Raw genomic sequence first — 24537 nt, 5'->3', positions numbered from 1 at the left:
CTGCATGGAAATTTATGAGTGTGTTTCAGTAGGAGACAAACATGCCTCCTCTTCTTCTAACAATACAACCTTCCGTCTGGAAAGAGACATCACAGACTTTATGACAGTTAAAGAAATCCTGACAAAAATGCGCAAGGCAAGAAAAGCAAATGGGATTACAATCTGCATAAGATGGAAAATTTCTGTGCTAAATTCACTTAACAAGCATGTTAGAAAGAAGGCCCCAAGGCTCACACAAGGGTAGAGAGCCAGCTTGGCAAACATGAAGGCATGCTCCTTGCCACCATATCTAGCAAAAGGATGCAATGTTTCCCTTTCATGGAGGAGGGCTGTAGTCCATATTGCAAACTGAAATATGCTGGCAAAGAAAGTAATTACACAGCTGACCTGAATAGCTTCTATCTCATTGTGTGACTTCTCTGCAAATTCACTGGTCAGCTGGTAAGCCAGCGGAAGACCACCAATGAAAGCCAACGAAAGTATATTAAGCAGTCCCATTAATCGTGTAGCTTTTGTTACATACAGGAAAAGCGAGTGATGGACAAACCACAAGAGACCAATTGTCACAAAAGAACCAAAGTAGGCAAGATAGTTTGGTCCATATTCACTTAAAGCTTCAAGAAGGCTTCCATGAAACTTCTCCCCAACTTCTCTTGGATCAGGAACGTTGTCTTCACTATGGAAAGAAAACTTAGTTTACTTTCATGCACATTTCATACAACACACCAGGACCAAAAATGTTCTATGTTGTTTTACTCTGAGAAGGTAGAGAAGAATACATATCCGTCTGTAGTTCTCTAATTTTTAACTCAGCATGGGCATTTCAAATAAAAGTTCTGCAAATAAATTAGATCTGAAAGGAAATTTGAAAAGTAAGCTGGCATTCCTTCAGATTAATATAATAAAGCTGCCACAGGAACACAGCTTTTCCTGACAAAAGTCTTTTTATCTGAAAACACAATGAAATATAAAGGAAGCTTTGTTCTTCAAGAATCCCCAACATACATTACATAGACTGATGATCATTAGTGCTGAAATGTAGGAGGTGCTCTTTCTGGAAAATTACACTTACCGTCACTACTGCAGATTTTAAAAGTGAGTGTCAATATTTAGCCGGCTTTATTTCTTCAAACATTACATGCATATACAAATTGATATTACAGTTCACAATACAGGTTGTGAGAGTCAGCACAAAGCCTTACCAGATATCCAAAATGAGCAAGGTTGCTACAATAGCATAGACTCCATCACTGAATGCTTCTACCCGTTCCTTACTCAGAGGCTCACTGAGGTAAAAACTAAAGGTTTCTAAGCTATAGCTTGCCTCCTCTTCATCTCTGGGACCTGGAAAAAACATCTGGGTGTTTTTATACTAAAGACAAACAAAAATCAGAAGTTACAAAATGAGATAGTTAAAGGAAAAAATACATGTGTATGAATCAACGTAAGAACAACAAAGCTGCCATGATTTCCCCACCTACTGTCTTTCACCACACCTGACAAAATCTTTATATAGAAAGAAGGGTGCTGCTCATGCACCCAAGTCAGTCGTTCCACTTTTTTTCATAGAACCATATTTTTCCTGCAGTTGTGACTCTCCCTGAACAGGACAAGTGCTTCAGGAACAGAAAAGTCAATTTTTCCTCTGAAGGAGAAAAAGTCAAAAAGCCCTATTCAGATGCTGTGCTATATACCCCAGAATAACCTAACAGCGGTAGGTTCTCAAAGACATTGTGGATGATCTTGGAAGCTTTTTCCAATCCTGGTGATTCTATGATTCCAGAATCTCAGATGTGCTGTTGGATGCCAAAGAACATGGGACCATAGAGTACTGCTGAAAAGAAAGTCATGCAGGCACAAAGCTTGCTTCCTGTATTTTTCTGTCCTCACACTCTCCTTTAAGGAAAGAAAAGGGACAGACAGCCTGCAGTCATCACTCTGTTTTTGTGTGTGTATAACATTCAGGACAAACCAAGAGAGGTTTCACTTTCAGAAATGATGCTGTAACATATATGCTATACAAATCCAGTAGGAAACATAATGTAAGCAGGCAGCTGAGGAGAAAATGGAAATACAGCTAAATAAAATTCCCACGTCCCCCAAATCATTATATTCCAAGACTGAGATTGGAAGTATTGAAATTACATCATTCCATGCTGTTTGGATAACAATTTGACAACCTAGTAACTAAACATTTGAATACACTCCCTGTAAATACTCACCTACAATCTTGGTTTTACACCATGTTATGAATCGACTGAGATGTGGAAAAACGATTACGAGCCCAAGAAGTAGGTAAGACTATGGAAAAGAAAATGAAGAGAATTTAAATTTAATAATCAAAACATAAATTTCTCCCCAGATTTAATATGAAACCATTATTCACAATCCTTAGTTATAATCTCATGGAGAAAAAGAAAATTGTGATTTTATGGTGTGAAAATAACTCATCTGATATCAACATGCACATCTTGAATACTACCACTTTTTGATAGCAAATTTAATAAAATCAGCAAACCAAGCTAAAACAGGAAGTTAGAGAACTACCACATGTTCCTAGTGATACCTGGCATTTGTCAATTAAATTACAATACCACGTTTCCCAATTAAATCTCTTAAATCTCTGGCAAAAGTGTTTGGATAACCATGTAATAATGAGGTCAGGGAATCTCTACTGCTTTACAAGTAGAAAAAATAATAAAACCAAGCCTGCAATTGCTTTCTTTTTGTCAAATCACTTTATATTTCCAGCAGGCCGCTCAGAAAGCTGCACTGAAAAAAGGGTGGTGGTGACAGAGAAGTGTAAGGGTTTCTTAAGTTAGGAAACAGAAACAGCTGTGAGAGACACTCCCAAGGGCAGAGTGCTTTGCAAATTTTGACCACTACTCTATAAAGATTTCATGAAAATGCTCAAATCTCTTCCAGTTCCTTTATATCTTTGATGAAGGCTGTACCTATGTTAAGCATTTCTGTGAAATGTCTTTATTATAAAAATACCCACACCTCCCTGAAATTTAAATACATCTCAGCAAGTTCCCCCCCCAAAAGAGCATGATTTAAATATCCGTCTCCTGAACTTGTTTTTGAAGTATGTAACCATTATGCTGACCCACCGCGCCAACTGACTGTTGGGGGAGCTTGCATAAGCTGCATCAGTCTGCATGCTACTTCTGTCCAAAGACAGTCAAATGTTGTTCACAGATTCTGCACAAGTCCAAGTTCTCATTAATATTTTACTGTTGTTAATGTTTAAAAAAAAAAATAAATTGTATTTGTGAACAAGAGTGGAGAATAACAGTGAAGTCCCAGACGAGAGAAGTATTTTCAGTTACAGTCAGGCATTTTCACACTTGGATTGTTACTTCTGCAAAAAAAGACTAGTTACAGATCCAACTCTTGCCAAATTTGGGAACTATGACGGTGTATTTAAAAACTCATTTAAATCCATCTATTCCTAAAGAACAAGACAGAGGAAAGGAAACTCTGAGCATATTAAAAGCTAGATTCCAGTTCCAAGCAGAGATTTTGAGAAAAATAAGAGCTATGAATATGTAGGAGTAACTCCACCACTTAATAAAGATGGTAGAGAAAAAGGCTATGTAAAAGCAAGACAGCCAAAAGCATTTGTTCGGAGATGCGATTAGGCTGGTTGGTCTGCTTACTCTATTTGCTCCTAAATCTTGCAAATACAACAATTATGTTCACCTCTTTTCAGTTTGTGCAATATGAAGCTCACTTCCTGTAGCCTTTCACATCGTATAACTTACTTATGATAAGAAAGATTCTAACTTACATTTTAAAAAATCTGCTTCTGAGAAGTAATTAAGGAAACCATTATGAACACCTAGACTGAGTAAAGCAAACACTGTAGCAAAAAACTCCTCCAAAACCTATACAAACTCAGTCTAGGGATTGGTCTCCGTGAACTGAACGTGCTCAACACAGAATACAGACCATAATTACATCACCGCAGAATTGGCAACTGAGAAAATCTGCATATTTAACACACAGATAATTATTTTAACATACAGTTTTAACAATAACCGTAAGCACAGCTAATATAAGCTGCTTCATCAATGTACTCTGATGAGTGGAAGAACTTACCAAGGGAATAAAGAAAAAAGAAAAGATGGCTGCTAAAAAGCATAAAACTGGTCCTCTTAGGATAATCTTTAGGATGTGACGTTTATAGAAGTTCTGATTTTCAGACACCTGTATCTGCTGATTCAATAAGTGTGGGTGATAGAATCCATACACTACTATCACAGCCTGCAAGAAAAATGTCATAACTGCGAGTTACTGAAAATAATTCATACAAGCATACACAGCATTTCAATTTTAAAACTGTAAATCAATAAATTCCAGAACACATTCAACAATATTCTTCACAATAAGACACAGAAGGCAACTAGTGACTACCCCAGGAGAAACCAGAGCCATTGTCAAGTACTTAAAACAGAGGCAGAAAGCCTATGGCCCCTCAGCCATTGCTGTCTGGCGCAGTGAAAACCACAGCAGGAATGATGAATTGCTATTTGGCCAATTTTAAAACTTTTGAAGAGTGAGGAAAGAATTCCAAACTTTAGATCAAAAGATCTGTTGCATAAGAGAGCTGCACAGGACAGTAGTAATGCAATCACTCATGTCATCAACAGATAACTGTCCACAATAACTACTGCTATACAAACAAAAAAAGGTACTTGTCAGTTTATATCTGTAGCTAACAAACTGGACTTTAGTTCCATTCAATAAAATATAGCCTCTAAAAGAGAAAATGTAATCAGATAACTTACCTGTATAAGGCCAATGACAACAGCACAGACACTGAACAGGAAAATTCCAAAAGGCACCCCTGGAAACGAGGCCATTAAGGAAAACTAGAAGATAAAGCAACCAGATCAAACATGCTGCTAGGTAGCAATTAGGAATGAAGTATTCTTCATTTGATACTGAAACTTAAGAACATAAATAACACTTTACTTTTCAGTGCAGCTCCACTACATGCAGTCTCTAGCCACAAACACATGCAAGCATCCCAGCCGAAGGTGTCTGAAGAGGTGGCTTTGCTCTCGGGTTGATTCTGTAAATCTTAACCTCACTGATGCTATGTCTTCCCAGTAACTACAAACTGCTTTGCAGCTGAGCAAGAAGTTTAACAACATTTCAGTAGGTATATGTCTGTAACTGAGCCGTCTTAATATTAGAACACTTTGTTGAATCTTTTTATTCCTCTAACTTCATGGCTGCATGCCTTATTTATTTCTGTAGCTCCATTGCATGAAAACAAAAGAAGGAAAAAAAAAAAAAAGGAAAACCAACAAACAAACCATTAGGAATTGGTATTAGATAACAGTGCCAACCTTATAAAAACTATTTCAGCTAGAAAGCAAAGAACAAAGTATATACGCTTGCTGACAGAGGCCCTTCTATTGACCACAGCCTTATTCTTTGTAGAGTAATAATAACAGAGATTTATCCACAAAGAAACAGCCTGTCATTTAATCTGTTCTAAACATACAATAGAAATCAACAATCATTTTAAACAACTGTTTTGTTTTGCTAATTGTGGTGTTCAGTTGCAATTATTCTCTCTAGGTTATCTGACCAAAAATTGCAGAGCAGTATGAAACACAGCTTTGGTTTCCTTACAAAATGCAAAATTCCCTCTACTCAACTTTGACATCTCTCAATACATCCACTTGTTTTAAAGAAAACATGGCAAACTATGCCTTTTTATGATTACACTTTTTACTTCAATATCCATCTTCTGCTTGGTCTGCTGTAGTTGCAGATAATAACATTGTGAATTTTCAAAAATTAAGGATTAATAAACTAATTACAAAATTAACTATTACAATGGATTCTGGGTTTACGCTATAGTAATACTGTCCTGGTTTTCTGAATACTTTAGTGAAGTCATTCCAAATAGAAAAAAAAAACAGTAATTTAAATACACATGAAATTCTGGAAAAGTACTTACTGTGTACGGCAAGAAAGTTATGATCATCATACAGGCCTTGAAAAAGAAAAAAACATACTGAAAATCTAGGTAAACTACAAGCAAACAATCACATAATTCAAAACAGAGTATGCAACACAAAAGCTCAAATGCTGCATCATGAACAAAACACTTCTGAAGTTGCTGAGCTATTACTATAACATATGGCTAGTTTCAAACCCACCTTTTGTGTCTCCTATCCCAAAGTGTTCAGGTTTACTTCAGAAAACACTACAGCTTTCTTACCAGTACTATTGATAAGAGATTTGTCTGTGGCTTGTAGCAGATCTCTTGCTAGATTTCTTTGCCCAAAGTACCACACAGAATCTTTAAGAGGTGCTTCTGGTTTTCCCTAGCCAAAGCTATTAACTTTTGATCACAAATATCTCAAACATAGTAAAGTCAAATTAAAAAACAACAACAAAAGCTTACAGCAGACACTGCTTTAAAGGGTAAATTAGTGAAGAGTTACATGCTTTAAGCAGCTGTTCCTACATAATTTCCTGTATTGTTCTCAAGGAACTTACATTCAGAATTTTTTTTTGATAAAAATTAAAGGAGCTGTGATTGCAATGTCAAGAGAACAACATTTTACACCGTTTTACAAAACTCTAGCTAAAACAAGAATATGTACCCCAGGGTAGCATTCCATTACATCTATCAGCAACCAAGGCATTGCAGCATGGCTCATATAGACATCCTCTCAGATAAGTGAGGAATTCTTATGAGATTTAGGAAAGAGAAATCAAAACACTGCTTTAGAGACTGCTGTCTCAGCAGTAAGACCATATAATACTGTTTTAAATACACTCCACAATGAATTTCAACAGAAAAATGGCTGAAATCACAACTGAAACTCAGATTCACAGCTCTGATTTTTGCTACAAATGACATAGCATTACATAGAGGACATACGTGAGCAATACTGACCGCAAGGGTCAAAATCTTTCTGCCTAGGTGCCTCTTAGTTCCTCCAGTTGAACTGAAGTGCAGAGGTTCTTTTAGCTTACAGTAAAACACATGCAAAATACAAGCAGGTTAGCTTTCTATCATAAGTTTGCCTAGGAGGAATTCTATTTTTCTCCTGCCTTTGGCAGGAACTTTGGCAGAGTTAATTAGAAGCCTTCTGTTTCATAGATGCATATTAAGGAAAAAGTGGCATATATTTGATAGTTAATCACCAAGAATACCTGGTAATACTCACCAGATTTAGAAGAGCAAGGACATCATCTATAAGCTCTATCACCTGGAATAACCTGGCAAGACAAGATACCATGAACAGGACAGATCCAAAAATCTGCACTGCAACACAATTTATACACGCAGTATAGAGAAATCTGACTTCCCCCTGCTCTAGAACTTATGCAAGTAATTAAAATGCTACCAAAACTCAATCAAGCATGAAGTCACTTGCTAGAAAAATCTGAAAAGGTAGATCAATTGCAGAGCAATTCACTTCTGTTTAAAGGAGATGTGGCATAAGACATACCAACTTGGGTTTTTTTGCATGCGTGTGTCAGTTCTATCCTTCCACTGCACCTGATATTTGAGTTCTAACCTTCCACCTCACTTGTACAAAGGTAGATGCAAACTAAAATTAACTGTTATCTAAAACCAATTCTGTTGTCAAAGAGCAATGAAGATGGCAGCACTGATCCATCACATACCAAAATCCTAATAAGGCATAAGGCTACAAATGGGTGTCACACTTCAGCAAAATCAAAGCAAAACACAAAATATTGTGCATGGGATTCATGCACAAGTACCATATCAAGTCCACTTGATACTCAGATCCCCAAACAAATATACAGTCATCAGGTTGACTTTTCACTTTTCAGGTGCTAAAGTATGTTGTGACAGAATCCAAGCAATAGGACTGCACTGGTCTGCAAGATGCAGATTTCAGAGACCATCCAAAGTCTCAGCCTCATATGCCATTGTGAAGAGCTATTTTTGTCATTTTCTCTGAATCTCACTTGTAGAACGGAGTTAAGTTCATGCTGTTAGGGCCTGATTATCTGCAGAACTTCAAGGCTTAAAACTATTTCTCCTGAAGATACAGCACAAGTTGTTGCACAAAGCAAATGAGCTCTTCCAAACTGCCACACATCTTGTTAATGAAGCTCCTGATGTACATAAGCATTACTAAGAATCAATGGCACCCACCACCCTCCACAACAACAACAAAAAAAAAAAACCAACAAATTTCTTAAAAACCATCCTTCAACATTTATTTATGCAGGCAAGAAGTACAACGTAACAAAAGCACTGATGTGACCAGTTTCAGCAATTGAATTACAGGCTGCATCTCTATGAGGATGGAATCAATCCACTTCCTTAAGGGAAGGAATGTAGCAACATTTTTATATTTTAAGAATTCAAACAAACACTGCCCTGATTCCAGTAAGCTGCAGAGTTACTTGAGCAGAGAGTAAGATGCAGTTACCTTGATTTTTAGCTTGACTGTGAGGAGCCCAGCAACACTATAGTGAGGGTAACATTTATTCAGGTCCTGAGTCCTTTAAAACTATACTATCCACTCACAGCTTTCTAGCTGACTTAAAGCACTTAATTATGCTTTTCATTTTCCTTAAGGATGTAGAGGTTTATCTCTTTACTCAAAAGGAATTACAGCAAACAAAGACCAATGGCAACATTCCATCTCACTTGTTAGCACTGCAAGGTATACAGTAAGGATTAATATATATATGTTTGAAGAAAAAAATATGTTGCATTGGGTTATAATTGCTTTCCACTTAATTACCATATATGTTTGGGAATGATACTAGGGGGAAAAATGGCAAATCAGAACTGCCTACAAATAGCTGAGCTATAAAGAAAGCAAAGAGGTAATTTTTAGTGATTTCACTAGAACACAATCCACACTGTTTTTAATGGATTTGAAAAAGGACCAGCTGACCTTACTCTTAAAAACTCTTAGAACACTATGGCATAGAAGAAAAAACTTGCTTGCTGCCCCACTTCCAGTGAATGTTTGTAAATTAATTCATCTCTGCATATTCATTTAGCTACTAAGATACAGTGTAGTGGCAGCATACACAGCACTGTAAAATGCTGCACCTATAACATCACATTTGATTTTGCGAGAAGCACCCCTTAGGACAGAGAAAGTCAAATTTTAAGCTGGCTATACTGAGTTCTTCTATTTCTATACTTCACAACCTCACAATTGTCAATTTTTCAGCATAATTTTAATTCCACTGAAACTATTAAGTGAAATAAAGAGCAATTCTAATTTTAAAGACATATAATGCTTGTTTTTTTCTCATATCACAGTTTCCATTGTGGAGAAATATATTTATTCATGGCTTTAGGAAGAATTTTTATACTAAGAAAATCCAGAAACATAACAGCAATATAAAAACGTTACCTCCCAACTTTTCAAACAAGAACTTTTCTTTAACTTTGCAATGGAGTTCAACATTTTTCTGTCATCCTACCTTACATGTGCTGCCCATGCCACTGTGACTATTAAGAAGGTCATCAAGTACACCGCAATTTTTGTTAGAAGAAGTTGCTGAACACTTTCACCTAGTTTCTGAAACAAAATAAGAAGTTACACCCAGATAGAAATGAAAGATTAAAAGAAGTTACTTGTAGACTCATGCAGCACATTTGCTATGACCACGGACCATAGTTGAGTCTCCTGAAGTAAATTAGACAAAATGCTCAGAGTTGAGTCTGGCTGTTTTTAAGAGCAGAAACACATACTGTGATTTGGAACTGTGAGTCTTTTCAAATGATTAACTTACACTGCCCAACACTCGTGCTTCTTTCGATTTATTTTCTGTAGTCCTTTTTTCTTCCACCTTTATTCTGATTAGTTATGATTAGCCTGATTTTAAAACTCACATTAATTTTATGTAACACTAAGTGGCTTCTCTAACTGATGATGTATTGCAAACAAGATGCAATCATGTTTTCTGACAGATGCTTCATTGAGGTAGGTCATTCATTTCCATACAAAATAACTGCATAAGATCTATGGCCTGCATATTCCATACATCTTACTAAGGCTTTATATCATGGCTTTCGTAAACTACACAGGCCTTCAGCATCTAAGTTCTTCGCCTCAGGCTATACAGCTCCTCTTTGAGGCTTAACACTAATGGTTTGGGAGTTCAGGTCTTGAATGGAAGAGGGGCGTTGCATTAGGATGCAAAATTCATTTCCAAAGACTCGAGAGATGACCAAAAAACGGCAAAGAAGGTACCTGATCGGGATGTATTTTTGTGTGAGCCACAGGCAAAATCTGAAATAACAAAGTTCTATTAGTACAAGTCAGAACATTATAAAACCTAACGAACTTCGGGAGGGTGCAAATACTCAGGGCTCGTATAACGACTCATTAAGAGCAATGCTACCCCCGAACTTGTTCGCGGAACCCGCTCGCAAACGCCTGGAGCTCCGACAGACGGCGGTGATCCCTCCAGGGAAAAGGGCGGGGGAGGGGAACGTAAACACAGCTCGGCAGCTGAGCGCGGCGCGGCGCTGGGTTCGGTCCTTAAGGCAGGGCAGCGGCTCCGGGGCAAGCGGGGCGCAGCCCCCGTCCCTCCCCGCCCAGCCTCCGCCCGTCGGAGAGGGCCCGGGCCCCGCGCAGGCCCTCAAGGCCGGCGCTCACCATCACCGTGGCGATGATGGACAGCAGCGCGTCGCTGTAGGCCAGCAGCCGGTGCGACGTCTGCGTGCTGCTCTCCAGCTCCATCTTCCTAGCCCCGCCGCCAGGGCCCGGCGTGGCGGCCCGCGGAGCCGACATGGGCCCGGTGCGGTGCGCCCCGCCCCGCCAGCACCTCCCCCGGCACGGCGGCCGCGGGGCGGGGGCGACGGCGGAGCGGGCCGAGGGCCGCTAGCCCCGCTACAGTGGTTGCGAGGAGGAAAACGCCGCCTGGAGCTCGGGGGTGCCAAGGCTTCCGGCTGCGGCCCTGCCCCGCAGCACGCGTCAGCCCCGGCCGGCAGAGCCCTGCAGCCTCCCTGGGGATCGCCCCGCCCCGTTCTGGTGCTGCCTCGCCTCGCCTCGTGTGCTGTGTGCAGTTTGGATGCCGCAGAATAAGGAGGACTTAAATATATGCATCCAAAAGGGATACGAAGATGGTGAAGGGTCTGGAGAGGAAGATGTGTGCCGTGCGACTGCTGTCCGTTGGTGCGCTCAGCCCAGAGCAGGGAAGTGCAGCTGTATGCGTGGGCAGCGATAGGCCTGAAGGCTCGCACGAAGTGATGGGCTCTCTCCAGGGGTCAGCAAGGACTGGTGGCGGTACTGCCCGGGCTGGGATACTCGGTCTGGAGAGGCTGAGTAGCACACGAAGTATGTCCGTGCTAAAAGATCTCACAGTGCTGAAATCTGGCATTCAAGTGAGTTAGTAGACACTGGAAGTAAGATAGTATGGTCTTAGGCAATAAATAGAAGAACCTGTGAGATATTCAGCAGCATCCCAGCCTCTGCTGGCTCTGCTTTTATAACTGGTGGAAGTTAGCTTTCAAGCCTACCTATATTGCACAACTGATCACTCTGAGACGGTGATAGGCATTCTTCCTGGAAAGAAGAATGTGAAAAAAAAAATGACAATCTTGGCTGCACTCAGGCCAGAGGAGAAAGCTGCAATGGTGGGGAAGGGGCAGCAGGTTTCTAATGCATACTCATGGGAGACTCATGTCAGGAACTGGAACTAGCCATGAGCCTTAGCGAAGAGGAATCTAGGGAATCACCTCTGGAATTTTTTTGGGTTGGCAAGCAACAGTCTAGAGAAAAAAACATGAGTATATTTGCCTGTTAGAATAGCATGTATTCTGCTGAAGTTTCCTGAGGCAGGTATGTGACTGGGGACTGGTACTCCTTGGCTCTGACCCACGGTAGTAAGTTTAGCAAGCAACCACAATATGTAAACAGGCTGGTAACATATCACCCCCTGCCAGCTTTCTGTCTCCCCATTTCTAGTGCCAGGATGTTGACAGGCAAGCTTCCTGTTGGTGGTGTGATTAAGCCCACCATTGTTATCAAAACTTAGGTGCTGGGGCCACCAGCATGTGGTGACAGCTGTCACAGAGTAGGGATGTGATAAAAGCATATGAAATATTACCTTCAAAATCAAGCAGCACCATTTCTAAGGACTGGGGTTAAAACTGCTACTGGACAGTAAAACCTGTGATCCGTCAGTGGCCATGGACACCTCTAGTATCATCTTCTACTTCTGAGGATTGAGTGGCATGTGTTCTTTTAAGTAAAGCCTGAATGTAGCCTGTAATTATTGTAGTGTGTTGATTGATTATTGAGAATTTGACACATGATCTGCAGAGTGTCCAAGTGACTGAAAAGTCCAGGTAACTAAGTATTCTATGTAATTAGATAGCTATGGTAGATTGTAGGTTAGATTCTAGGTTAACTGTAAGCTAAGTGCTAGAAATTGTAGATACAATAAGGTATGCTGATCACTAATGTTTTTGTGTATTAATAAAGCTCTAATTGTAACCATAGCCCTGTGGCCATTCTTCATTCTGCTGAAGATCCCTGGAAGAACCTACCTGTCCTCTGTAGCATGGGATGATTCAACCATGAAATCTCAGAAAAATGAATTTCTTTTAACAAGCATGTTGAAGTAAAGTTCAACTAAAGTACAGATGGTGAAAAAAAACAGAACTGCAGCAGAAATAAGTTTGTAAGAAAAATGGGACAGGCCTTTGGCTGAAATACTGAAATAATGTGTCAAACACAAACAAACTCTAAATTGTGTACTTCAGTTGGGATAGACAGTTCTGTGGCGCTAGTAGTAATTTCTTTCTGAGATTCTGGATTGCAGAGCAAACCATTGAAAGTGAAGCTACTGAAATTATTTCATTTTTAAATGGTCTCTCCATTTTTCATTGCAGTTTTCTGACATCAGTAGTGTTTTTTGTGCTTGGTCTAAGAGGCAAATGAAAATGACTCCTACAGAAGCTGTCGAAGTTGCTAGAACATATTAGCTAGTAATAAATGTTGTCTGTGATATCCACAGTGTAAAACAAAACTTTCCTCGGAACAGAACGGCTTTGCTGCAAGAAATTTGTCTTGATTTGTTGCCAAATCTCGAGTTTTTAGTTTTTAATTTTCAAGTTTTCAATTTTTAAAAGATTATGGTATTGAAAAAAATAACGAAGACAAAAGAACACATAGAAAAGATGCTTCATCTTCACAGTGGACGCTTCTCACTGCTTCCTGACATCAGCCCGTTGAGTGTTTCATACTCCATCGCTCTGAAATGGGGTCCATTCGTTGTCTGTGATCCCTCTGAAGGTATACTTTCTCCTCTGCTGTCATCTATGCTTCTTGCTGCATGGGTGTCTCTTTGCTCTAGTCTCATTCAGGCAACTTTTCTTGTGCCTCCTTTTTTTTCTCCAGCATCTTCCTGCCCCTGCATATCTCCTGTCCTGGCACCTCCTCCCTTTGCCCCGTTTCCCTTTTACCCGTGGTCTTTTAGATTTTTCCTTAAAAAGGCTAATAAAGATTAACTATGCTCTGTACATATTTTCTTTTTTCCCATCATAAGTATTCATAGATGAAGTTGGAGTATATGCAGTGTTGTGCATTGTAAAGCATGCCAAGAAGCATATGTTGAATGGAAACTGTATAAACCACAAAGTAATGCATAAGAATTTTAGAATGCAGAATAATACAAATTAATTATAGAAGAGTTCATGTGAACATTTCTATTTGGTTTGCATGAAGTGCTTTGTATAACATGCAACTTGAGCTCAAAGAGTATGGCACAGAAGTGATATCCTTCCGAGGACATAAATCTCTGTATGATCAGTTCATTTTCATATAGTATTATAATGTACTCTTTGAAGCTAAAGAGAAACAATTAAATAAGTGAGTTAATGGTCTTCATATGGTGTTTCTGATAATAATTAACTGTGGTTTAAAATATTTCTTTTTTATTGATCTCCACATACACATGAGCAATTGTCCTGAGAATAGGTGCTACTTAGTGTTATTATGTTCTGAAAACTTTTGCCCCATAAGATTTATTAAAATGAGAACAGAACTTTAAAAAAAAATAAAAAGCCAAAATGAGTCTCTTGCCATTATCTCTTTTATTATCACTCTGCCTTCAGCAGAATGGTGATTTTTTTGCTGGGGGCTGGCTCATTGTAACATACTAGCTACCACCTGAGTTATCACAGTTAGGCAGCACTTTTTCCATCCTTGCAACTGAGAGACAATTTTGCTTAATCCTACTTTTGTCTGAGTCAGCTTAACTCAAGATTAACTATTTTATTATCTCCAAAGTGAAAGCTTCTCTTAGGCCTCATGCTCACTGCTAAAAAAACTCTACAGTTACTGTTTCTGGAAATTTGATACGCAGATTTTGGAAGATACGTATATTACCACACAAAATATACAGTTGCAAAAGAAACAAGCGTGCCACAGTACAAAACCCCATGCTGTGTAAGAAGATTGATTTTAGCTCATTTGTCTAAGTGGTTTGTATTTATTACTGCTACCATACCTGCCTTCCACTTGTGAGACATTTGCTAGTGGTCTGGTGAGTAATATTTTTTGTTCACGACAGCCAGTATGGCTTGCAGTTGTATTGCTCCACCTGTATCTCAGTGCCTTTTTCTTTGCTGTATATTATGCCTACATCATGGAATGCCATTTTTGTAAGTGGCAATTGGTTTGGTGACCTGAGATCAACATAATGAATTGCAGCAGCATAAAACTGCTCAGTGGTAAGGGGATTTTCATGGCCAGATGCACCTGCTGTTTCCTAAGTAATTTCTGATGCTGCGTTTTACTTGGGTGCTCCATTATGCTACTGCAATACATCCTAAAATATGCTAATGTAACACAGAGCTTTCGGGGGAGCAAAGCTCTTCACTTTGTTTAGATACTTTGAATCCTTCTGGTTTCCAGTGCATTTCTCTAAGGAAAACAGTAGGAGAAAAGAGTTCTGTAAAAGGAGGTGAGAAAGCCTGACTGTTGACAAATTTACTATGTTTGGGGCAGGAGTATAGATTTTAGTCTCAGAATTTAAGGTAGTTTATAATGAACACTGCCTTTTCTGATGGCTCTAAGAATCTCCAGTGATTACTGTACAGCTCTTCACTTAACTACTGTCAAAAATACTATTAGGGAAGGACAGCTCACCACCCCGAGGTGTTATAAACTTCTCACATAAAAGGGAGATGTTTCTGCACAGTTCATTGCAAAAGCTAAGTGTAGATACTATGTTTAAGAGAAAACTTTATTTACCCTTACAAATAAATCTCATTGCTTTTTTGCCATCTTGACGTGCTTTTTACTTAGCATTTAGAAGAAGGGAAGAATGAAGGATTTGGGACATGAACAAAGCTGTTCAACTCTGGCTTAGCTATCTCTGCATTTAACACTTCTGCAGAGTTTAACAGGACAAAGGTTATCCAAACATTAAAGTCTTATGAGTTTCTGTAGTGGTGTGTTTTAAAATTCTCAAAGATCAGTCTTAATCTTCTGAGCAACAAAGGTGGAAGCTATTGCATCAGCTGCTTTCATATATGCATTAACCTTTCCACCTTGTTTTCTGTCTGGGCTTGTTCTGTTGTTGCTTTTGGTCTTTCTCATTTGCAGGCTCGCTGAAAATATAAAGTCATGTCAAGCCATGCCTCAAAAAAAGAAAAACGGTTTCTTTTTACCTCAGAATCTGTTGCAGAAGGACATTCTGGTAAGTCAAAATACTGACCAAATTTTTGCTTTTATTACGAAAGTTGAGTCCTATCTCCTATAATGAAGAAAAGAAAGAACAATCAATTGTTTTGATTAGTGTTTTTACTTCCTTGACAATAATTTGTTTTATTTGTTTAATATGCAGTATAGTCTGGTGTATAGATAACTTAGAACTTCTACTTGAGAGGAAGAAGGAGGTGTCTTCTACAGTAGACTTAGAGCTACTACGTATAGTGGACGTTGATTTTAATTGCAATTTGAAAAAAAATTGTGTCTTCCACATCTTTAACTCTGAACTTCTGAGATGTTTGAAGTACTAAGCATTGGTTTTCATTAGAGCTGCCTACCAGATACTTCTGTAAATACTAAACATGGCTGTTTGGCCAAATTGCTCTGTTCAGTGCAAGTTTAAATATGTTGTAGGGGGTTCAAAAACCACTCTGTTTTTTTTCTGGGCTGAAAGATAATACCAGATCTCTAATGTCTGTTCTTTAAATTCAGGTGTTTTTCGCACAGTTTTATTTAGACAAATGTGCATCTAGAAGCTCTATTAACTAATGGAGCAGAGAAAGTTCAGGCTTCCATCAGATATACTAGTAATTTAAATTTATAGTAAAGGCTGCAACATCTATACATTTTTATTTTAACCTTAAAATGGAAGATTTTAATGTTAAGACTAAAAGTAACACTACTTTTTTATTTTGCCACAATAAAATAAATGATAAAAAGCCTAAGAGAGAGTACATAAGGGTGATGTCAAAAACTGAAGAGTTGCAGATGATTTTTCTTGTGTATGTTTGTTCTTATGAATCCTATTCCTTATGTGGGAACTGCATGGTGTGAGACCAGTTATTATAGTATCCCATGTCTGCTCAGCCCTGTCTGAACAGCCCAAGAACTGCAAGACCACTGCAGCATGTAGCATTTTATCAAGAATGACTGCAACCACTTGTTTGCTTTTGAACATTATGCTGTATGTTGTAATAGGGCAAGTAACTGATGGCAATAAAACTTATCAGTTCTTCCAGGATATGGCATTCCTTGCTTGAATATCAGACCTCATGTTTTGAATCCCTTTCACACTTACAGGGCTATTGATTAATAAACTTTGGAATTTGACGTTACTGATTCTACGCTGGATTGTAAAAATAATTTCTGGGTCTGAAATTATAGCTACATGATGTTTCTGTCTTTCATCTCATGCCCTTGGGTCTTCAAACTGCGGTCAGTTTTATCAGTATGGTACAATATACTTACGTAACTGACCGTATTTCTGATCCTGTAAGTAAACATACTGGCAAGAAATTTCAGTAAGGCTAGAGGGCATGTGTCACACCCATCTACATGAGGGGTCCAAAAGAGGATACAAGAAACTATGAGGCCATTATTCTCACTTCAAACCATGTGAAAGTAATGGAATCCACTTAGCGAATATTATAAACAAATGAAGCGGGCACCTGGGAAGATCCAACACAACACTATTTCCCACTGTCTCATCCTAGGCAAACTGGCTAGATGTAGAGGGAATATATGGTCTGGGAGATGGAAATGGGCCAACAGGCATTACTCAAAGGGGAGTGGTCAGTTGTTTTCATGCAGGCTGACAAAAGTGGAATCTGCCAGGGATCAATACTTGGCCCTATGCTGTAGAATATCTGCAAAAAAGATCTGGACAATTAAATTAATAATGATGATAAAGTGACCATGCCAGAAGGGAGAGCTGTCTTACAGAGACTGGGACAGGCTGGAAGTGTGGTCAAACAAGAGCTGCATGAAATTTTATAAAGACAAGTTCAAGGTTCTGCATCTGGGATGACATCATCAAGGAACCCAGTATAGGCATGAACTCTCTCTGTGGTCTACTCTAAGCCAATTTTTAGTTTATACCTCAGTGAAATAGTATTGATGGCACACAGGTTCGTATGTTCTAAGTAACAGGTTGGCATTTTTCATATTTATTTGCTTTTAGAGTGTGTTGGAAGGTTCTACTCCATGGTTCCTGTGTTAATTTCACTTTTGGAAGGTACTACTCTATGGTTCCTGTGTTAATTTCATTGTGAGCCTTGAACTTTGCATTGAATTACAGACTTTTTCTTTCTGTTTATTTGTTTTTTTTCCCAGAGGCAGACCAAGAGGTTGAGGTTAGCCTTCCAAACTCCTGAGCCTGGAGGCTGTGGTTCAGGCAAACTATGACTTAGTTGCCATAATGGAAAATGATGGGATCAATTCTATGACTGGAGTGCTGCAATGAATGGCTATAAGCTCTTCAGAAGGGATAGGCAAGGAAGGAGAGGTGATGATGTACCTCTCTGTGTTAGAGTGCTTTCATGTTGGTGAACTTTGGGTGGGGAATGCTAAGGTTGATATGGGTAAGGATCAGGAGAAGGACCAACAAGGCAGACATCCTGGTGGGGGTCTGTTATAGACTGCCTAACCAGGATGAAGAAACAGATGAGGTGTTCTATGAGCAGCTGGTGGAAGTTGCATGATTGCCAGCCCTCAAGTCTCATGGAAGACTTCAGCTTCCCTGATACATGTTGGAAATACAGTGCAGAAAAAGCAGTCTAGGGGGTTTTTAGAGTGTATGGAAGATAGCTTCCTGATGCAGCTGGTAAGAGAACCTACCAGGTGAGGTGCCACACTACGTCTGCTGTTCACAGACAGAGATGTGGAGGTTGGGAGCTGTCTTGGGCAGGCTGACCGTAAAATGGAAGAGTTCTCGGTTCTTGATAAAGTCAGGAGGATGGGCAACAAAACTTCTACCTTGCACTTCTGGAGGGTGGACTAAGAACTGTTTAGGACACTGGTAGGGAGAGTACCTTGGGATTCAGTCCTGAAGGATAGAGGGTTCCAGGAAGACTGGTTGCTCCTCAAGAAGAAAGTCTTAAAATGGCAGGAACATCAAGATGAGCTGGCGGGGAAGAAGACCCGCATAGATGAAAAAGATTTTTGAGTCTCCAAGAGGAGAAAAGAACCTACCTCCTGTGGAAGAGAGGAAGGGCAACTCAAGGAGAGTACAGAGAAGTTAAGATATGCAGGGAGAAAATTAGAAAGGCAAAAGCTCAGCTTGAATTCAACTTGAATGTTGAGCTAAAAGATAACGAAAAATTTTCTTACAAATATATTAACAATAAAAGGAGTCGTCCTTTACTGGATGTGGCGGGAAAATGACCACTGAGGATAAAAAAAAGGCTGAAGTTCTCAATGCCTTCTTTACAACTGCCTTTAAAAGTCAGACCATTTATCCTTGGGGTACTCTGGAAATCTCAGATGGGGAGAAGAATAAACCGCTCATGATTCAGATGGAAACAGAGACCTACTACTCCAGTTGGACTGTCACAAGTCCATGGAGCTGGATGGGATCCACCCAAGGGTACTGAGGGAACTGGTGGAAGTGAGAGCCTGGCTGCTTTCCATCACCTACCAGTGTGCATAGTCAACGGTGAGATCCTAGAGGATTGGAGGCTTGCCACTGTGACTCCCATCTACAAGAAGGGTTGTAAGAAGGATCTGGGGAGCTACAGACCTGTCAGCCTGACCTCAGTGTCAGGTAACGTTATGGAGCAGATCATCTTGAGTGTGATCACACAACATATGTGGGACAACAGAGGGATCAGGCTTAGCCAGCATGGGATCATGAGAGGCAGGTCCTGCTTGACCAACCCTATCTCTTTCTATGATCAAGTGACCCACCTGGTAGACAAGGGAAAGGCTGTTGATGTAGTCTACCTAGACTTCAGCAAAGCCTTTGACACTGTCTCCACAGTATTTTCCTGGAGGAGCTGGCAGCCATTGGCTTGGAGAGATACTCTCTCTGCTGGGTAAAGAACTGGCTGGATGGCCAGGCCAGAGAATGGTGGTAAATGCAGTTGCATCTAGCTGGTACCAGTCACGAGTGGTGTTCCCCAGGAGTCGGTGCTGGGCAAGTCCCATTTAATATCTTTATTGATGACCTGGATGAGGGTGTTCAGTGCACCCTCGGTAAATTTGCAGATGACACTAAGTTGGCTGGTAGTGTCAATCTGCCTGGAGGAAGGAAGGCGATATGGACAGGCTGACTGGCTAGGCTGAGGCCAGTGGGATGAAATTCAATGAAGCTGAGTGTCAGGTCCTGCACTTTGACCACAACAACTCCAGGGAGAGCTAGAGGCTTGGGGCAGATTGGCTGGAAGATTGTATGTGAAAAACAGACCTGAGGGCGTTGGTGGATGCTCGGCTGAACATGAGCCAGCAGTGTGCCCAGGTGGCCAGGAAGGCCAGAGGCTTCCTGACTTATATCAGAAATAGTGTTGCCAGCAGGAGCAGGGAGGTGATAATCACTCTGTACTCAGCACTGGTGAGGCCATACCTCGAGTACTGTGTCCATATTGTTTTGGGCTCCTCACTACATGAAAGACATTGAGATCCTGGAATGGGTTCAGAGAAGGGCAACAAAGCTGTGAAGGGTCTGGAGCACAGGCCTTATGGAAAGCAACTCAGAGAGCTGGAATTGTTCAGCCTGGAGAAGAGGAGGCTCAGGGGAGACCCTGTTGCTCTTACAGCTACCTGAAGGGAGGTTGTAGTGAGATAAGTGTTGGCCTCTTCTCCCATGGAAATAACAATAAATAACTAGAGGGAATAGGCTTAAGTTGCACCAGGTGTGATTCAGGTTGGACATTAGGAAGTACTTCTTCTCCGAGTGAGTGGTCAGGCACATGAATGGCCTGCCCAGGCCAGGTAGAATCACTATCCCTGGAGGTGTTCAAGAAACATTTAGATTTTGTACTGAGGAAAGTGGGAAATATTGGTGATAAGTGGACAGATGGACAGGATGATCTTGGAGGTCTTTTCTAACCTTGTAGATTCTATGATTCTGTGAATTGCTGTCCAACCTCACTGAGTATTGGGTGGTCTTTATATTGTGCCCGCATATGGCACATCTGATCTGCTTCTTTACTCAGCAGAGCAGACCGTCATAGCAAAGCTATTGGAGACAGGGGTCATGTAGGTCACATCATCCCAACTGTGCCCATGGGCACCTCCATGTCCCCAGGCTGTGCAGTGAGCTGGGGAGAGATGAGGTTAAGAAGCTCCTTGTCTGTCTGGCACTGCAGCTGCAGGAAGTGTCACAGAATCACAGAATTACAGAATCACAGAATCACAGAATCACAGAATCACAAGGTTGGAAACGACCTGCAAGATCATCCAGTCCAACCACCCTCCCATTCCTATCAGTGCCACAGGCTACTAAACCATCTCTCGTAGCTCCTCATCCAGGCGCCTCTTGAACACTGCCAGGGACGGCGACTCCACCACCTCCCTGGGCAGGCCATTCCAGTGCCTGACCACCCTTTGAGAGAAAAAGTTTCTCCTAATATCCAACCTAAACCTCCTCTGGTATAACTTCTTGCCATTTCCTCGGGTCCTACTATTTGCCTGGGAGAAGAGGCCAGACCCTTTTGCACCACAACCTCCCTTCAGGAAGTTGTAGAGGGCAATGAGGTCTCCCCTGAGCCTCCTCTTCTCCAGACTGAAAAATCCCAGCTCCCTCAGCTGCTCCTCATAAGACTTGTGCTCCAGACCCCTCACCAGTTTCGTTGCCCTTCTCTGGACACTCTCCAGGGCCTCAATGTCTTTCTTGTAGTGAGGGGCCCAAAACTGAACACAGTACTTGAGGTGCGGCCCCACCAGTGCTGAGTACAGGGGGATGATCACCTCCCTGCTCCTGCTGGCCACACCATTTCTAATGCAGGCCAGGATGCCGTTGGCCCTCTTGGCCACCTGGGCACACTGCTGGCTCATGTTCAGCCGAGCATCAACCAACACCCCCAGGTCCCTTTCCTCTTCACAATCATCCAACCACTCATCCCCAAGCCTGTAACACTGCATGGGGTTGTTGTGGCCAAAGTGCAGAACCCGACATTGGCCTTGTTAAACCTCATCCCATTCATCTCAGCCCAGCGATCCAGCTTATCTAGATCCCTCTGCAGGGCCTCCCTGCCCTCAGGCAGATCGACACAACCTCCCAACTTGGTGTCATCTGCAAACTTACTCAGGGTACACTCAATCCCTTCATCTAAGTCGTCAATGAAGATATTAAACAGGATGGGCCCCAGTACCGACCCCTGGGGGACACCACTTGTAACAAGTCTCCAGCTGGACTTCACTCCATTGACCACCACTAGTTGAGCACGGCCCTCCAGCCAGTTCCTTATCCAACGGAGGGTAAAACTGTCCAAGCCATGGGCAGCCAGTTTCCGCAGAAGGATACTGTGTGAGACCATGTCAAAGGCTTTGCTGAAGTCTAGGTAGACTACATCAACTGCCTTTCCCTCATCTACCAGTTTGGTCACCCAGTCGTAGAAGGAGATGAGGTTGGTCAAACACGACCTGCCTTTCATGAACCCGTGCTGGCTGGGCCTGATCCCGTGGACAAGCTGTGTGATCTCTCCCAGGAGGATTTGTTCCATGACCTTCCCTGGCACTGATGTCAGGCTGACAGGCCTGTAGTTCCCCGGATCCTCCTTACGGCCCTTCTTGTAGATGGGAGTCACATCAGCAAGCCTCCAATCCTCTGGAACCTCTCCAGTCAACCAGGAGCGCTGGTAGATAGCCGAGAGCGGCTTAGCGATCACCCCCGCCAACTCCCTCAGCACCCTAGGATGAAGCCCATCCGGTCCCATGGACTTGTGACTGTCCAGATGGAGGAGGAGCTCTCTAACTGTCTCCACCTTGATCTCCGGGGAGATATGCTGCATGTCAGCCCAGATATCCAGATCAGGGCACAAAGTGCCCTGAAGATAGCTGGTCTGACTATTAAAGGCAGATGTAAAGAAGGTGTTGAGGACCTCAGCCTTCTCCTTGTCATCTGTGGTCACATTCCCTGCCGCATCAATTAAAGGACAGAGATTATCCTTGGGTTTTCTCTTGCCATTGATATGTTTGTAAAAGGATTTCTTATTCTGCTTTACTGCAGTGGCCAATCTAAGTTCAAGATGGGCTTTCGCCTTCCAGACTTCCTCCCTGCATACCTTTGCAACTTCCTTGTAATCTCCCCTAGTAGCCTGTCCCTTCTTCCACAGGACATAGACTCTCTTTTTCTTCCTGAGTCTTGACAGTAATTCCCGGCTCATCCACACCGGTCTTCTCCCCCTACGGCTCGCCTTACGGTATTCAGGGACAGCCTGCTTTTGTGCCTTTAAGATTTCCACCTTGAGGAGTGTCCAGGCTTCCTGGACTCCTTTACCCTTAAGGAGCAACTCCCAAGGGACCCGTGCTACAAGCGTCCTGAACAGGTCAAAGTCCGCCCTCTTGAAGTTCAAGATAGTAGTTTTGGTAGTCACCCTTCTGACATCTCCAAGAATAGAGAACTCTACAATTTCATGGTCGCTCTGCCCTAGACAGTCTCCAACCTTCACATCACCTACCAGACCTTCTTTGTTAGCAAAGAGCAGGTCGAGCAGGGCACCACCCCTGGTAGGCTCTTGTACCAGCTGTGTAAGGAAGTTATCTTCCACACACTCTAGAAACCTCTTGGACTGTTTTCTTTGCGCCATGTTATGTTTCCAACATATATCAGGGAAGTTGAAATCCCCCACAAGAACAAGTGCTGGTGATTGCACGACTTCCGCAAGCTGCTTGTAAAACGCTTCATCCATCTCCTCATCCTGATTTGGTGGTCTATAACAGACTCCAATTACGACATCTCCCCCACAGGCCTTCCCCCTGATCCTCACCCATAGACACTCCACTTTATCATTTGCAATCCCAAGCTCTTCAACATCAAAACAGTCCTTAATATAAAGGGCCACACCACCGCCCTTCCTTCCTTGTCTATCCCTTCTGAAGAGCTTATAGCCATCTATCTCAACACTCCAGTCATGGGAGCAGTCCCACCATGTTTCAGTAACAGCAGCTAGATCACAGTTAGCCTGGTGCACAATCGTTTCCAGTTCCTCCTGCTTATTGCTCATGCTGCGTGCATTGGTATAGATGCACTTGAGCCGAGTCATTTGCCTCACTCCCAGCTCTACAATTTTTCCCCTAGGCTCTTCTCCTGTGAGGCCTGTACTGTCCCCTTCCCCCGTCATAATTAGTTTAAAGCTCCATCGATGAGCCCCGCTAGCTCCTGAGCTAAGATTCATTGCCCCCTTTGAGACAGGTGAGCTCCATGGTTGGACAGCAAGCCAGGGGCCGAGTAAACTACCCCATGATCGAAGAATCCAAAGTTTCTGGCTCGGCACCAGCCTCTGAGCCAGTTATTCATTGCTTGGACCTTCTGTGCAAGCTCTGAATCCCAGACCGCCCCTGATAGTACAGAACAAAAGACAACTTGTGCTCCTGCACCTTGAACTAAGTGCCCTAAACCCTTGAAATCTCTTTTCATTGCCCGTAGGCTTGTCTGAGAAATTTCTTCACTGCCCGCCTGAACTATGAGCAATGGAAAGTAATCAGTGGGCCTCACCAGCTTTGGTATTTTCCTGCTTATGTCCCTGACCCGGGCCCCAGGAAGGCAGCACACTTCTCGGTGGCTTGGGTCTGGTCTGCATATGGGGCCCTCCGTTCCCCTGAGAAGGGAGTCACCCACCACGACCACCCTTCTTTCTTTCCTGACAGAGGCAGTCTGGAGGCATGGGGGTGTCCGCCTTGCCCTAGACTCCCTCCTTGCCTTAGGCTCCCTCCTTGGCAGATCTTCCATCACCTCATTGCTCACCTCACCTTCCATTTCCAGCATGTGAAACCTGTTTCTAAGGGGGATCTGGGGAAGCGGGGTAGGCAGCCAGGGGGGGTTCCCATGACGTCTGACGTCACAAACTGCAAAAGAAAAAGAGGGAGGCCATTGTCACTTGCTATTCCCAGAGCA

General features: G+C 42.0%; 1 protein-coding gene across 1 annotated transcript; it reads right to left on the bottom strand.

Annotated features, from left to right (window-relative positions):
• Positions 1 to 12: 12 nt before the first annotated feature.
• Positions 13 to 10775, bottom strand: TMEM175 (transmembrane protein 175; the record flags this gene model as incomplete). Its single annotated transcript, XM_079548488.1, has 10 exons — positions 13 to 676; positions 1203 to 1344; positions 2223 to 2301; positions 4105 to 4269; positions 4794 to 4877; positions 5981 to 6016; positions 7203 to 7254; positions 9460 to 9557; positions 10233 to 10271; positions 10641 to 10775. 10 exons carry the CDS (start codon positions 10773 to 10775, stop codon positions 13 to 15), a joined length of 1494 nt encoding a protein of 497 aa, XP_079404614.1.
• Between the last annotated feature and the right edge of the window lie 13762 nt (positions 10776 to 24537).

Source organism: Tetrao urogallus, assembly GCF_951394365.1.
Source record: "Tetrao urogallus genome assembly, chromosome: Z".
In the NCBI taxonomy this organism is placed as follows: Eukaryota; Metazoa; Chordata; class Aves; order Galliformes; family Phasianidae; genus Tetrao; species Tetrao urogallus.
Note: the sequence above shows the minus strand (reverse complement) of the source record. Positions and strands in the feature narration are given on the sequence as shown.